We start from the raw sequence: 17609 nt of genomic DNA on the forward strand, positions 1-17609 counted from the left end.
TAAACAGTAAGAATACCAAAGCCACAAATAGATTAAGACATACATATAGAATCATATAATTTTCGATAGCAACTCAAGAGGCCAAAACCATTAGGGTAGTTCACAACCTCCTTAAAAAAACATTATGGTTATGAATTTCTTTTTGATGTTTAACCTAAATCTATCAAATTAAAATTTAAACTGCTTACTTTCTTAAGCATGAAGGATGAACATCTGGTCATTCATATATATTCAAGGAAACTATACAAAATAATGAATGTAATTCTGCACGTAAATGGTGACATTTGGGCAGAAGTTTTAGTCTCATAAAAAATTCCGTGAGTCTCAAAGAATTTCTCAGTAGTGGATGAATCTGTCACATGTTGTCATATAGACAACACAAAAGGTCTAGGTAATGATTATGCACATGGATAGTCCATGCCCTTCTACTTTTCTCCTTCTCACTTCAACTGACTGCCCCATATAATTGCTTGGCTTATTTGCAACTAAAATCCATCCATCTCGTTGTTTGTTAGCAGACATGGTTAAAAATATTTGTTAGGGGTTACAAGAACACTTGGTAAAAATAAATTTATATATTCTACAGTTATCTTTTAAAATATCCCCACTTTTCTATAGACTCACATTGCTTTTTTTCATAAATTATGTCACTTTTTTAAAAGACTCATTCTCTGAATTTAGTTCTTGCCAATTGTCTATTTTTTTTAGTGACAATCATGTGATCTGTACTTTTTATTGGTGTCTTTCAGTTTTTAAATAGACTTTTTTTTTTTTAGCAGTTTTATGTTCACAGCAAAACTGAGCAAAAAGTACAGAGTTACTGTTCTCCCTGCTGCCTCACACACACAACAATTTCCATCATCAACATCCCTCATCACAGCTGTAGATTTGTTACAATCAATGAACCTACACTAACACATCATTTTAACTCAAAGTTCATAGTCTACATTGGGGTTCACTCTTGGCGTTATACATTCTCTAGATTTTAAAACATGTATAATGAAATATATCAACCATTGTGGGATCATACAGAACTTTTTTCTTGCTTCAAATATCCTCTGACCTCTGCCTATTCATCCCTCTTTCCCACCCAACTCCTGGAAACCACTGATCTGTTTACTGTCTCCATAGTTTTGACTTTCCCAGAATGTCATATAGTTGGAACCACACAATGTGTACACTTTTTAGATTGGCTTCTTTCACTTAGTAATTATGCACTAAATTTCATCTATGTCTTTTCATGGCTTAATATTTATTTTTAGTGTTGAATAATATTCTATCATCTGTATGTACCACAGTTTATTTATCCATTCAGCTCTTGAAGGATATCTTGGTTGCTTGTGACTTTTGGCAATATGAATAAAACTGTTATGAATATCTGTGTACAGGTTTCATGTGGACATAAGTTTTCAGTTCATTTGGGTAAATACCAAAAAGCACAATTGCTAGATTATATGGTAAGATTATGTTTAATTTTGTAAGAAATAGCCAAATCCTCTTCCAAAGTAGCTGTAGCATTTTGCATTCCTACAAGCAATGAATGAGAGTTCCTGTTGTTCCAGATTCTGCTGGTATTTGCTGTTTTCAGTGTTTAGCATTTCAGTGTTTAGATCATTTTGATCGGTATGTGTGGTATCTCATTGGTCTTTTAATTTGCATTTCCCTAATAACATATGATGTTGAACATATTTTCATATATATAATTTGCCATCTGTAGATCTTCTTTGGCGAAGTGTCTGTTCAGGTCTTTTGCTTATTTATCAGGTTGTTTTCTTATTGTTGACTTTTATAAGTTCCTTGTATATTTTAGATAAGTCTTTCACCAGGAATGTCTTTAAAAATATTTTCTATTTTATTGTTTCAATCTAAAATTATTCTGTGATTTCTAGAGTTATTCTTTTCCCCAATTAATATTTTTCATTAATTAAATTTCTTTGAAAACTCATTTGTGTGTATATTTATTTAACAAACATTTATTAAGCACCTTTTAGTATTGTCCTAGGTCATGGGAATACAAGATTACAAAATGAATAAGACCTTTGATATCTTGGGCTAAAAAGAATTCAATCTGTCCACCATGAGAGATAATATAACAGATGCCACAATAGAAATACATGTAGGGTGTTATGGGAGCAAAAGAGAGTTGCAATCCTTTTGGAATTGGCAGGGTAAAATGAATAACAATCATAACAATTAATAATATTTGAGATTTATTCATTGAGATTTGTACTTGAGACTATGGCCAAGGGGTTTACATACATCATCATATTTAAAGGTAACAATAATTTCATGAGGTATGGATACTTTAATTTTGTTAATGAATGTCTGCTCAATGAAGGGTAACACAGAAAAAGTTGAAAGACCAGATAGAATGGGGAGAACATATCTGATATCTATAAAACCAAGAAAAGATTCTGGACTATATGAGGAACCACTGCAAATAGACCAAAAAAGGGATAGAAAACACAAACATAAAAATGGGTAAACAGTATGAACAGATAATTTATGAAAGAGGAAATCTGAAAGGTAACAAGCATATGAAAACATGTGCAAAAGTGTTAGTAATCAGATAAATGCATATTAAAATGATGAAGTATCACTTTCCCCCTATTAGAATGGGGAAAAAGAGAAATGCCAAGTATGGGGACATAAAATCCTCATGCACTGCTGGTGGGAGTTTATGGAGATTTATTTTTAGAGAGCAATCTGGGTCCACCTATTCAAATTCAATAAACATATCTTTTAACCTGGCAATTCTTTCTTCCTTGTTCAAAGAACCTAATTCCTTTTCTGAAGCAACATTACCTGCCCTCTTGGACAAACAGTGATTGATCCTGACTAATCCTATCAATTCTGTACTCTTTGTCAGTGATTGGTCTGGAAATGGGCACAGGATCAAATCCTGGACAATCAAATATTGGAAGCTGTCTTCTAGGAGGCCACTAAGAATGTGTTTCTTGATAAAAGACAAGTATATGACATTTGGAGCGTCAGCAGACATTCTGCTACCATGAGGAACAAATCAGAATTCCAAAGCCAATGTACCGAGGTGGCAGAGCAGGAGGGCCACTGAAGAAGTCATTGCGTTTGCACACCAACTTTGAAACAACCTTTCAGCAGACTGCTAGTCCTGTCAGTTTATTAAATAACCTTATACCTTAAGTCACTTTTAGTGGGGGTTCTGTTACTTATAGGCAAAAATCATTCTAACTGATTCAGTGCTCAAATTTTTGTTGAACAAACAAATATGATTTTTACAAACATCACAAAACAAATTGTTCTCTTTGTTCATCTCTATTTCTACCATAAAAGAGGTGAAAGAAGAGGAAGAAAGAATGAGTGCAGATAGCATAATTCTAAAAAGTATTTGCTGGTTATGAAAATAGCTATGTTAAATCCTGTATTAGTTTCCTAGTGTTACAATATAAATTATTGCAAACTAGATTGCTTAAAACGGAAATTAATTGTCTCAGTTCTGGAGGCTACAAGTTTGAAATCAAGGTGTTTTCAAGGCCAGGTCTCTCTGAAGGCTCTAGGAAAAAAATCCTTAATTGCTTCTTTCCTGCTTCTGGCAATCCTTGGCCTTCTGGCTTGTAGTTGTATCACTGTAATAATTTCCTCCATCTTTACATGGCCTTTTTTTTTTTCCCCGTTTATATCCATGTCCTTTCTTCCTCTTATAATGACACCAGATATTGGATTTAGGGCCCACTCTAATTCAGTATGATCTCATATTAATCCTTACCTTGATTATATTTGCAAAGACTCCATTATTAAATTTGGTCACATTCTGAGGTTCTAAGTATACATGAATTTGGGTTGAACACTATTCAACCAACTAAAGATTCTAAATATTTTATTGCATCTGTAGCAAGAATATCTGAACTTCATACCTTCCATTTTCATGACATTCTCATTGATATGTTTACAGTCTTTTCTATTTTCAATTTGCCTGGTAATCTCTGTCATAAACAGTATATAACTTCTCATTATATCATTAACATTATAAGTCAATTATACATTATCATGCATTTTTTGTTAAACATAACCATATTTATTCTGATTTTCATTAAAGTACATTACTGCTCTAAGTGTTATGACACACGAGTGTACTGGAAAGCAAGCAACAGCAAACAAACAGGATCAATTAAATTGTTAACATGTTATTTATGTAGTGATTTTTGGTGGCATGATATTAATAGACTCTTTTTATTTTGTTTTTTCTTCTAGAGATGTTAAACATTAACGATGAAATCAGTAGTGAATATTCATTACAGAGATGTTATTCTTGCTGTTCTTGTGCTGAAAGTAATTCCAGTTTTGGTCGGATAAAAACAGTACTTCAACTGGCAAAGACACTGGGTCTTATTTCTGTCAAGGTCAATCAATATTAACGGCATATCACAAGCTTTTTTTGATAGATTGACAACCATAAGGTATTAGATCTAATAGTTTCCTAATGTGAGCTCTAGATAAGGAAGATATTTAACCATTATTATTTTACTTTTTTTCTAGTGGCTTCAATTTATTCACTTAAATATTTCATTTGCCTGAAGAGTTTGAACAAGAGAAAAAAATGTCTGATCATTAAACTGAATTTGGCTAAATTAGGCAGAGAGAGCAGACCATTTTCAGTACTGAGCAGCTGCTGTTACCAGATATAAAAAGAGAAATGTTAGTTATTTCTTCAAAAATCATTTAAAATGTTCATTTTTCTCCTGATAAAAAGTGGGTACGTGCTCTTTGTAAAAAATTTTATTTCCTGTCTCTGACTGGAAATTTCTCATTTATCTTTTAATTCCAAGCTGAAATTCCATAAGAAAGCATTCCCTGACTTCGTTACATTGCCCAAGTGCATGATGATTTCAGCCTGTATTTTGCCTATGTTAAACTTATTACAATATAATTAATTAATAATTTGTCTGATCGTGTTTAATCTGCCTTGTCCCATGAGGGCAGATATTGTGTCTCTCTTATTTCCCTCTGCATTCTCAGTTCTTATCACATTCTTTAGCACAGAGTAGATGCTTAATGAATAACTTGAGAGACTCAGAGGATAAATGAAAACAGAACATGTGCACTCTTAATACTCAGGGAAAACAACTTGATAACATTTTAGTAGGATTCCTTCTTATTTTTTTCTATTTTTTCATGGTTGAGAAATTACCCTCTATATAATTTTCTACCCTATCTTTTCACTTAATATTAGCTACATTTTTATTTAAGAAGCAATATAAATCATGATAAAACCAATATAAATTCATGATAAAATTAATATAACCATGATAAAAGTTCAAATAACATGAAGAATGGAGAATAAAAGTCCTCTTCAACTCTGATCTTCTTTTCCAAACCTCCAGAAGGTAACCCCTGCTAACAGCGGAGGTACCTGTATCAGTTTCCTATTGCTGCCATAATAAATAACCACAAATTTAGTAGCTTGAAACAAACCAAATGTATTATGTGGCACCTCTGAAGGTCTGAAGTCCAAAATGGGTTGGTAGAGCTGTGTTCCTTCTGTAGGCGCTCAGGGAAAATTCAATTCCTTGTCTTTTCCAATCTCTAGAAATGACTCACATGCCTTCCTTGGTGGCCCTTCATCACTTTGACCACTGGTTTGGTCTTCAGATCTCTTTGTCTTCTCTGACCCCCTTGTCCTCCTCTTATAAGAATCCCTGTGATTGAATTGGGCCTATCCAGATAATTCCTTATTATCTCCTCATCCCAATATCCTTACTTTAACATCTGCAAAGTCCCTTTTGCCATATAAGATAACATATTCACAAGTTCTAGGGATTAGGACAAAGACATCTTTAGGAAGCCATTATTTTGCCTGCGATGGTACACTTGTAGTGATTTTCTATAAAACAGACACTTTTCTCCCTACCCTTTCCACTATTCTAATATCTTCCTAAGAGAGATCTTTCAGGATGTCCCATATTTTATAAAATGTGGTACGATTAAAATATTTCCTAAATGTCCCTGGGATTTCAGAGTGTCACAGATGTTTGATGAATAAAATCAATGTACAACTGAAGAAAAATCAATTCATAAAATTAATTGCACTTGTAGAAAATTCTCAGCCTTCATGTGGAACTAAACTCTCTATTGATTAGCTTTGTGTCAATGGAGCCAGTGGCTTCTTGTTTAACAATGGAGGACTATACTATTAATGAGACAGCAAGTTTTACCTTGCTAAAGCATTTGACATGACTTTATGTTCAGATCATTATGGCATTTTATAATAGCACAGGATTTCTAAAACTGAGACTTTGAAGGGCAGTTGCTCTATTCTTGCACTGAACCAATGTTATTATTGCTTAGTCTGAAGCTAATGAGAAGATCATGAGATGGAAATGGATTACAGCAGAATAACAAACTATTGTTAAATGGCTCACTGGAAGGAGGGAAGAAAAGTATTTCAGGCCAAACTGAAAAGGAATTTAAGGTGGTGCAATATCAAGATCATGACAGAAAACACATGTAAATACAAGGAAGTGGTATAAATACACTAGAGTGAAAGCCCTTTTGCTTTAATTACTTTTTTCTATTTGTATTTTATTATATATTTAATTTCCTTTTATTGAATTTTACCTTGCCCTGAAAACATTTTTTTTTTTTTTTTCCTGGAGATCCAGTTTTCCTCTATCACCCTGGCTGGAATGCAGTGGCACAAACTTGGTTCACTGTGGCTTCCGCCTCCCAGTTTCAAATGATTCTCATGTCTCAGCCCCCGGAGTAGCTAGGGTTACAGGAACCCGCCACCAGGCCTGGCTAATTTTTATATTTTTAGTAGAGACAGGGTTTCACCATGTTGGCCAGGCTGGTCTCAAACTCCTGACCTCAAGTGATCCACCCATCTTGGCCTCCCAAAGTGCTCGGATTACAGGCATGTGCCACTGTGCCCAGTCCCCAAAAACATTGTGACTGTTCGATATAAAATGCTTCCATAAAATAGTTTTGGCACAGATTTTTGTAGCAAACAGGCTTCCCTGTAGCAACTAAACTATATAGTGTAAAATACATTGTAAAATCTCTCTCAGGGTCTATGTTCTTATCCTGATTAAATGTATCTTTTCTACCCATTTTGTAACATTTATTTAGTAGTCACAAAAGTATTTATAATAGGTTTATGTAAGTTTGTCTTTCAAATTACTCTGGATAAATATTTAAACCAGACTTCACTTGTATATAAATCCTAAACCTGCTCCACTTCCTGTGGTTCCTATGTTTCAAAAAATGGCACTGCCATGCATTCAGTTGTACAAGCCGGATATTTAAAAGTTGTCCTTGAAATTGTCCTCTCTCTTACTTCCCAAACACAATCCATCACCATGTTCTTTGGGTTGTAATTCTAAAATTCCTATTGGTTCCCTTCACTGTTCATCTCCACTCTTTACACTCTGGTCTAAGCTATCATTGCCTGGACTGTTGCAATGGCCTTTTAAATGCTGAACCTACAGCTCTCCCCAATTCTCCTCATTGGAAGCAGCATAGTCTTTCCCATTGGGAGGCTTTCTTTTGCCTTTAAAATACAGTCCTAAGTCTAACCTGACCCACAAGTCCCTGGAGGGAGGTGGCACCTGCTTAGCAATCCAGCCTCATCTTGTAGCACTCTCCCCTTTGTTCTCTGAACTGCAAGACCAACGTAATTCTCAAAGTTCTTCTAATAAGCCAAGTTCTGTTCTGCCATAGGTCTTTGGAAAAGCTGTTTCCTCTGCCTTGAAAGCTTCTCCCTCTTCTCCATATCTGCCTCATTAACTCATTAATTTCAGCTGAGCCAATTTCCTCAGAGAAACCTATTCTGATTTTTCTTAAATGGTTGGATCCCCGACTAGGATCAGGAAACTCTCCTATTAGACTTTTATATTTGTATAAATGCTTCTATTATTAATGTCTGGCTCCCCTAGACTGTGTGTGAGCTCTGTAAGGCCAGGAACTTGTTCAATTTTTGCTCTCTCCTGTATTGCTGGTGCCTAGCACAATGCCTGGTACATAGTTTGTGTTTAATAAATACTCACTGAGTGAATGAATAATACAATTGTGTTCTTGGTGCATAAGGAAGCAGAAAGAAAAAGAGAAGCAAAAAGAAGACATGGAAGGGATATAGGTAAGAGGAGGGGACAAGAATAAAGAGTGATCTAATTGTAATCCTAGATTCAGTAGGGTCAATCTTAAGTTGCCATTCAGTTGTAGAACAGCAGTAAAAACAGCATGGATAGACTTTGTGGCATGACTTACTGTGAGGGTCAGTTATAACAAAGTGTTCAAGAGGAAGCAGAGAATAAAAGTTTGGAAAACTTGCAGCCTGATGATGTGTGAGAGAAGAAAAATCCATTTTCTGGGGAGAAATTCAAGCCTGCTGCAGAAACTTCCATAAGTAACAAGGAGCCAAATGTTAATCACCAAGACAATGGGGAAAATGTCTCCAGGGCACGTAAGAGGTCTTTGAGGCAGTCCCTCCCATCACAAGCCTGGAGACCTAGGAGGAAAAATGGGTTTTGTGGGCTGGGCTCAGGGCCTTACTGCTTTGTGCAGTCTCAGGCTGCTCACACATGGTATTGTGCCTATGGGTGCACAAAAGTCAATAACTGAGGTTTCAGAACCCTGCCTAGATTTCAGAGAATGTATGGAAACACCCAGATGTCCAGGCAGAGGTGTGATGCAGGGGCAGGGCCCTCATGCAGGACCTCTGCTGGGCAATGCAGAAGGGAAATGTAGGGTAGAATCCTCCACACAGAGTCCTCACTGGGGCAGTGCCCAGTGGAGCTGTGAGAAGACCCCAGAATAATAGATCCACCAACAGCTTACACTGTATGCCTGAAAAAGCCAGAGACACTTACTGCCAGTCTGTGAAAGCAGCTGGGAAGGAGGCTGTATCCTGCAGAGCCACAGGGGTGGAGCTGCCCAAGACCATAGCAACCTACCTCTTGCATCAATGTGACCTGGATGTGAGACATGGAGTCAAATATCATTTTGGAGCTTTAAGATTTGACTTCCCTGCTGGATTTTGGACTTGCATGGGCCCTGCAGTCCCTTCATTTTGGCCTATTTCTCTCATTTGGAATGTGTGTTATTTACCCAATGTCTGTACCCCTATTGTATCTAGGAAGTAACTAACTTGCTTTTGATTTTACAGGCTCACAGGCAGAATGGACTTGCCTTGTCTCAGAAGAGACTTTGGACTGTGGACTTCTGAGTTAATGCTGAAATGAGTTAAGACTTTGGGGGACTGTTGAGAAGGCATGATTGGTTTTGAAAAGTGAGGACATGAGATTTGGGAGGGGCAGGGGGGAATGGTATGGTTTTGCTGTGTCCCCACCCAAATCTCATCTTGAATTGTAGCTCTCATAATCCCCAAGTGTCAAGGAAGGGACCAGTGGGAGGTAATTTAATCATGGGTCAGATTACTCTCATGCTGTTGGCCCAGAGCTCTGGCTCCAAACAGTTTTATTATGTGCATAATCTTATTGATCTTGTGGGCATGAAAGGGGAGGGTGAAGGGGTAGGTAAGAGGGGGTGGATGGAGGAGCACTTGCGATCCTTCTAAGACATGCTAAACTAGTACTCTGAGTTTATCACCAATTGTTGTCATAATAGTAAGTTCTCACCAGCTCCTATGGTTTTATTTATTTATTTGTTTATTTTTATTTTATTTTATTTCTTTTTGAGATGAAGTGTGGCTCTTTCTCCCAGGCTGGAGTGCAGTGGCATGATCTTGGCTCACTGCAATCTCTGCCTCCTGACTTCAAGTGATTCTCCTGCCTCAGCTTCCCAAGTAGCTGGGATTACAGGCACACGCTACCACACCCAGCTAATTTTTGTATTTTTAGTAGAGATGGGTTTTGCCATGTTTTTGCCATTCAAGGCCAGGCTGGTCTTGAATGCCTGACCTCAGATAATCTGCTTGCCTTGGCCTCCCAAAGTGCTGAGATTACAGGTGTGAGCCACTGTGCCTGGCCTCCAAAGGTTTTACAAAGGGTAGTTTTTCTGCACATGCTCTCTTATCTGCTGCTATGTAAGATGTGCCTTTGTTCCTCCTTTGCCTTCTGCCATGATTGTGAGGCCTCCCCAGTCATGTGGAACAGTGAGTCCATTAAGCCTTTTTCTTTATAAATTACTCAGTCTCAGGTATTTCTTGATAGCAGTATGAAAATGGATTAATACAAGTGAAGTCTCATCAAAGTGTGGGTATGAAGTTACATCTGGTCATGAATTTGAGGCATAATCATTAATCCTGTCAGACATTATCTTATGTATGGGAAGAGGCAAAGGCTAGGATCACTAAACTTACCTTTTGTAAAAATTCAGTGGTTCAGGCAAGAGATGTGATAATCTGTTCCCTATCCTGCTTATGGTCTTCAGGCCATTCTTCCACCAGGCTGCTCACAGTGATTCAGGGGCTTTGTGAAATACTGCTGGCAAGGGAACAAAATTAGCAAACATGGCTTCTTACCTTTGCTACTTTTTTTTTCATAATCATCAGCATCCAATAGATATCTGCTGAATTAATGAATAAATGGAAGATATTCTGGCAGTGCATTCATTTTTAGGATTCACATAATGGCAAAATCTAAATTTGACTACACAGCATTAAACCTCTCAGAAAGTACAACAGCAAAAGAAATCAATGAAAGGGAAAAGAGAGAGAAGAGAATGGGAAAAGCAATAGCATAAAATATGGCAAAAGCTAATGTTACTTCTTTGTAAATATATTACTCAAATTCACATGCAAAACATAAATATATAAACAAAGAATTTACATCGGTTCTTTAGTTAGAACTCATAGTTTAGAAACACAAGATAATTTAGAAACACAAGAAAAACATCAGCTCTTGACAGTAACTAAAGAACTACAAGTATAGTAACCTGGGGTAACATTTCATACCAAAGAATTTAAAGGGAAAACATGGTATGATTTGGTATTATGTTGTGTATTCTGATAGCACTGTCAGTGTTCATTTTAGAAAGTAACTTCATTGATAGTTATTAAAATATTTTTGAATATTTAGACCCCAAATTCCTATTTCAGGAAAATTATCCAAACAAAATAATTCAACAGATGTAAAAAGCGAAACATACAAAGATACTTTTTATAATATTATTTTCATAGTAAAACTTAAAACCTTTGCATTGTATAGTAGAGGCACAATTACTTTGGCTGAGGTATCAATAATGGATGGAATTTTATCTCGCCATTAAATGTTAAAATCGTGAGGATTATGAAGCAGCATGGAACGTTTATGTCACACTATATGAAATGCAGAGCTTAAAGATGAAATGCAGAACTTAAAACTGAATGCACATAATAAAGAGAATGGTGGAACATATATGTACACGAGGTGTGTCTCTTCCAGATAAGCTTTAGTTCCATAATTACAGAAGATATTCAAGAAACAAAAACTTAACTAGCTTCCCCATGTTCATTCTTTCACTGTGTAATAGACCCCAAGCCTCTGAATTGCACCCATATTTTCCATTTATAGTTTATCCAATTAATCTTTTTGTGCTAAAACGCTTGTTTTTCCCACCACATCCAGCTTCCTATTTTCAAAGAATTAGCATCACTCTGTGAAGAAAAAAAAAAAAAGGGAAAAGAGAAACAACTTTTTAAAGTTTTGAGTCGTCACAGGTTTTCCCTCCGCTCACCTTTCAAATTTTTTTTCTTAAATGTTATACCTATTGTACACCTTTCAAACTGAAAATGCGGTTAAAGATAGAAGGTCGATATCCTGGGTCTGCCTCGTCCCAGCTGGCCGGGACCCTCCAGGTCGGTGACAGCGCTGACTTCTGAAGCCTTCGAGGACCGCCTGAAAGAGGCGCGGATGGCGTCGCAAAAACTCGCCGGGCTGCTTTACGGCACTCCCTCCGCCCCTTCAGGTGCGGGAAGTCTGAAGCCGGCAAACATGGCGGTCTCCCACTGCCTAAGCCGGGCTGCGACTGCCTTTACAGCGGTGTTGCTCTTTTCCTTCGGCAGCGTGGCCGCTAGTCATATCGAGGTAGGAGTCAGGATCATTTGACTACAGAGCCCGGAGAGGCCGGCTGTGTAGTGGCTGTGAGCTCTTCAGCAGATGTCCGATACACAGCAGTTGAGGGAAGCCTCCTGGAGTCAATCAGCCCCTGACCCAGGCTGGGCTTTGAGGAGGGTGTGTCACTGGGCACGGGTTAAGAAAGTGTCGGTCTGTTTCAGCGTTTTAAAACGATGAATTAAAAGAATCAAACCCTCGGAGGCAGAGGAGGATCTGATCCTTTGCCCCTGCATGTGTGCAGTTCTTACTGGGTGAAGTATGGGCAAGAGGCTGGTGAAATGTCCGTTTTAAGAGTGCGGCATCTACTCTCCAATACTCAGCTGCAGGCGTGTTTTGATAGGAATCAGACGGAACTGGAGAGGTGAGAGCAAGTTTAAGAATTCAGATTATAGAATTTAGTGATAATTAGAAGATGGGATACAGAGAAGTGTTTATTAAATAGACTCTCAAGTTTCTGGCTTAGGAGCAACATGTCTGGGTTAAGAAATGGAGGAGAAAAGGGGTGCTTAGTTTTATCCTGGGCTCCCCCAACCTCCCATTTTTAAACGTGGACACAGGACGTTCTGGTGCTCTATAATACTTTTAACTATCCACCGTACTCTCATGATTCCTCAGTCCAGTTCTACAATCTAGATGTCTAGCATCTTTTTCAAATCTGCATTTCCAGCTGACTTAAGAAGCCGGGATAGTCAGGAGACATTTGAAAATCTGTGTCCAAAGTGCTCATCCTACCTCCTCTTAAAAAGACATTGAAAAACAAAGCACCCCTTTTCTCCTCCATTTCTCAACCCAGACATACTGTCCCTAAGCTGGAAACCTGAGAGTCTTAATCTCTTTATCTCCTGTTCTAATTATCACTACATTCTGTGACCTGAATTCTTAAAATTGCCCTCACCTCTGCAGTTCCAGTGACTTAATTCAGGCTGTGATCACTTCTTATCTAGACTCTTGCAATTACTTTATCTTGTTTTCCATAGGCCTTCCTCACTTTGATTCTAGATTGGTCTCTCTGAAATGTAAGCCTGATCAGGTTATTATTCTGATGAAACCTTAAATATTTTTCCATTGCATACAGAATAAAGTCTAAACATTATGTTCTGGGTCCTTTCCAGTGTTCCATATTGGAACCTTTTCTCCCCACCACCTGGGCACCTTGAGCTTAGATGAGTGGACTCCAAACTTTTTGAATACACACCCTATCAGTTAAAAAAAGATACTGAGCATGAACTTCATACGTATTTATGAATTACTGTTAACATATATTTGGTATTTACATAGCATATTTTTTAGAAAACATGAATAAGAGTAAATAGAAGTTCTGTTTCCCTCCTTTATTCTAATTTTGAATACTTCATCTTGGATACCATTACTGTTTATTGTAGTTACATAATTGCTGTGCTTTTTCACCTCAGATATTTTATATATCCTGTTTCCGGCGTTCACTTGCTGGGATACAGTAAAGGCATAACCTCAGTAGAACCTTTCCCTATCCCTTACCTTTGCCTTTACTCTTGTAATTTGTACACTTGATACAGCACTCATTTACTATAACTCGTGTATACTTTGTATTGTTATTCCATTATCTCTCACTTAGAGTTGGGAGCAACAGTTCCCTAAATGGTTTGCCTTGAGTCATTCTTTTTTCCTTTCAATCCATTCTCCAAATTGAAGCCAGAGGAACTTTTAAAAATGCAGTTCTGATCATGTCACCCAGGTACCTTAATGTTGCTCTAAACTCTTTACTATGACCCACAAACAAGACCCTGCATATTTTTTGGCCCCTGACTACACTTCCAATTTTTTCTCTCTTTCTCTTTCAAACTTCTAGTTATGCTTTCTTTCAGCTTCTCAAAACCTTTAAGCTTCTTCTCACATTAGAGTTGTCTCCCCTCTGTCTGGAACTGTATTTTCTCTTTTCTTCATCTTTTGGATTTTAACCCAACAGTCACTTCTTTAGGAAAATTTTCCTGACCAGGTCAGATTCCTCTGTTATTCTCTTATTATGTTGTGTATCTTTTCTTTATAGGATCAATAGTTTGCCCTTATCTGCTAAATGTATATCCAATTAGATAGTAACCTATTTGAAGGCAGTACTGTAACTATTTTTGCCCATCATTGTATTTGGAGCCCTCAGGGCAGTGACTGGCACATGTTACCCAATGAGTGTGATAAATTAATGAATGTTGCATTGTAGTGTAATGTGTTTGCATGTTCCTCTTTATTGAACTCTGGATTCTTTTTTTTTTTTGAGATGGAGTTTGGCTCTGTCGCCCAGGCTAGAGTGCAGTGGCACGATCTTGGCTCACAGCAACTTCCACCTCCCGGGTTCAAGCGATTCGCCTGCCTCAGCCTCCCAAGTAGCTGGGATTACAGGCGCCTGCCACTATGCGCAGCTAATTTTTGTATTTTTAGTAGAGACGGTTTCACTGTGCTGGCCAGGCTGGTCTTGAACTCCTGACCTCGTGATCCACCTGCCTTGGCCTCCCAAAGTGCTGGGATTACAAGTGTGAGCCACTGTGCCCGGCCAAACTCTGGATTCTTAAAGAGAAAGCAGCATGCTTTTTAGTGATTTTTGTGTTCACTATATAATGCTATCTGGCACATAATAAATGCTCCATTTACTGTATGTAGAATGAATAAGTTTATAATGACTGTATTGTCAAGACAACTACAAAAAAATTTTGCCATCTAAACTTTTTCACTAAGGTCTGAAAGAAGTAAGAATTTTGGAGGTGGAAGGCACATTAGAGATTATTTGGGTCAATTCTCATTTTCTACACGAGGATAGTCAAGTCTAAAGAGCTAAATGACTTACCCCAGTTCCATAGCCAGTTTCGAGATAAGACCTGTGTTTTAGCTTAGGTCTTTGAATTCCCTAACCAGTGCTTAACCACTGTAGCACATTGCTTTCTTTAATGTCTAGGCAGCTGTTGAATTTGGAGGAGGAAAAATACACACACACACACACACACATATACACATATGCCACACACACACTTTTTCTGCAGGTTATTATTTATATTTTTGATGTCAACAATTTATCAGATACAATGCTTAACAATAGGAAACCCATTCAGTTTCATCTAATGTGAAATACTATGTTATTGCTTTGCTGAATTAAGTGTATTTTATCCTAACCATAGTAATTTTAGAGATCACAATCTCTTTCTACCTCTATTGGTAGTTAACATAAGATTTAACTTGCATTACTACAGCAAATCATATTCTAGTGAAAATTGATATTCTTGAGGGTTAAGTGTCTGTACACTCTAAAATCTGTTAATGATACTTCACAAATCTCCAGAAATAGATACTTTATATTCTGACCAATGTTGTATTCTCTTTAAGCAATGCCTCTCTTTTTGTAATATTAATATATATATTTTAATTGAGACAATAATTATACATATTTATGTGGTATAGTGTGATATTTTGAGACATATATTCAATATGAAATGATCAAATCAGAGTAATTAGCATATCTATCACCTCAAACCTGTAACATTACTTTGTGTTGATAATATTCAAAATGTTAGAAAAGAGTTCTAACTATTTGAGAAAATATAATAAATTATTGTTTACTATAGTTATTCTAAAGTGCTATAGAAGGCTAGAACTTATTCCTGCTATCTCTAATTTTTATATCTGTTAACTAATGTCTCTCTGTAATACCCCCGTCACCTTCCTATTCTTCCCAGCCTCTACTAACCACTCTTCTATGCTATTTCCATGAGATCAAGTTTTTAAATATTTCCATATCACTCAGATTTAAATTTCTGTGCCTGACTTATTTCACTTAATGTAATGTCCTCCAGGATCATCTATGTAGGTGTTTATGATAGGATTTTATTCTTTTTACGGATGGATACCATTCCATTTTATATACATGTGTGTGTGTGTGTGCACACACACATTTGCTTTATCCATTCGTCTATTGATAGACACTCAGGTTGATGCTGTATCTTGGCTATTGTGAATAGTGCTGCAATAAATATGGGATGTAGATATCTCTTTGGCCTACTGGTTTCCTTTGCTTTGAATATATGCCCAGTAGTGGAATTGCTGGATCATATGCTAATTTTGTTTTTAGTGTTTTGAGGAGCCTCCATACTGTTCACCGTAGTGGCTGTACTAATTTACATTCCCACCAGCAGTGTATAAGAATTCCCTTTTGTCTACACTTTAACTAGCATTTGTTATTTTTTTGTCTTTTTGATAATAGCCACTAAGATGGTATCTCATTGTGGTTTCGATTTGCATTTCTTTGGTGATGAGTGATATTGAGCATTTTTTCATATACTGTGGGCCATTTGTATGTCTTCTGAGAGATACCTGTTCAGATCCTTTGCTCATTTTTAATTGGATTATTTGGGGTTTTTTGCTCTTAATATAATTTTGAGTTCCTTGTATATTTTAGATGTTAATCCCTTATTGGATGAATAGTTTGCAGATATTTCAGGATTGCGCTTCTATTTCTGTGAAGAGCGTCATTGGTATTTTGATAGAGATTGCATTGAACTGTAGACCACTTTATGTGATATGGTCATTTTAACAATACAGTATTTATTCTTCCAATTCATGAGCATGGAAGCATTTTCATCTTTTTATGTTCTCTTCATTTTCTCTCATTAATATTTTGTAGTTTTCTTTGTAGAGATTTTTCACTTCTTGGTTAAATTTATTCCTAGGTATTTAATTTTTCTGTAGCTATTGTAAATGGGATTACATTCCTGATTTTTCTTCAACTAGTTCATTATTAGTATATAGAAACACCGCTGATTTTTGTCTGTTGATTTTGTAACCTGCAACTTTACTGAATTAGTCTATCAGTTCTAAGAGTGTTTTTGTGGAGTCTTTCAGTTTTTCTATATATAAGATCATGTTGTTTGCAAACAAGGACAGTTTGCCTTCCTCCTTTTCAACTGGGATACCTTTTCTTTCTTTCTCTTGCTTACTTGCTCTGGCTAGAACTTCCAGCGGTATGTTGAATAAGAGTGGGAAGAGTGGGTATCCTTGTCTTGTTCTAGTTCTTGCAGGGAAAGATTTCAACTTTTTCCTGTTCAGTATGATATTGGCTGTGGGTTTTCATAGATGGCCTTTTTGTGTGTAGGTGTTCCTTCTATACCTAATTTATCGTGAAGAGATGTTGAATTTTATGAAATGCTCTTTCTGTATCTACTGAGACAGTCATGGATTTTGTCCTTCATTTTGTTGATGTGATAAATCATGTTTATTGATTTGCAATAAATACTTCTCAATCATGGTGTATGATCTTTTTGTTGTGTTGGATTCAGTCTGCTAGTATTTTATTGAGGATTTTTGCATCTATGTTCATCAGGAATATTGGCCTGTAGTTTCTTTTTATGTTGTTGTATGCTTGTTTTCTGGTTTTGGTATCATAGTAATGCTGGCTTCATAGAATGAATTGGGAAGAATTCCTCCTTTTTCAATTTTTTGGGATAGTTTGAGAAGAATTGGTGTTAGTTCTTTAAAAGTTTGGTAGAATTCAGCAGTGAGGCGATCCCATTCTAGGCTTTTCTTCGTTGAGGGACTATTATTACTGCTTCAAACTTGTTAGTC

General features: G+C 36.8%; 1 protein-coding gene across 2 annotated transcripts in view; it reads left to right on the plus strand.

Moving 5' to 3' along the window:
• Positions 1-11867: 11867 nt before the first annotated feature.
• Positions 11868-17609, plus strand: part of PIGK (phosphatidylinositol glycan anchor biosynthesis class K) — a 120057-nt gene continuing 114315 nt past the window's right edge. For both annotated transcript variants that reach the window (XM_032296562.1, XM_032296563.1), the window contains exon 1: positions 11868-11999. In XM_032296562.1, the coding sequence (XP_032152453.1) occupies positions 11907-11999 (93 nt within the window). In that variant the 5' untranslated portion in view covers positions 11868-11906. The remainder of the gene's footprint in view (positions 12000-17609) is intronic.

Source organism: Sapajus apella, unplaced genomic scaffold (genome assembly GCF_009761245.1).
Source record: "Sapajus apella isolate SASKATOON/1434 unplaced genomic scaffold, GSC_monkey_1.0 scaffold36, whole genome shotgun sequence".
NCBI classification, from domain to species: domain Eukaryota; kingdom Metazoa; phylum Chordata; class Mammalia; order Primates; family Cebidae; genus Sapajus; species Sapajus apella.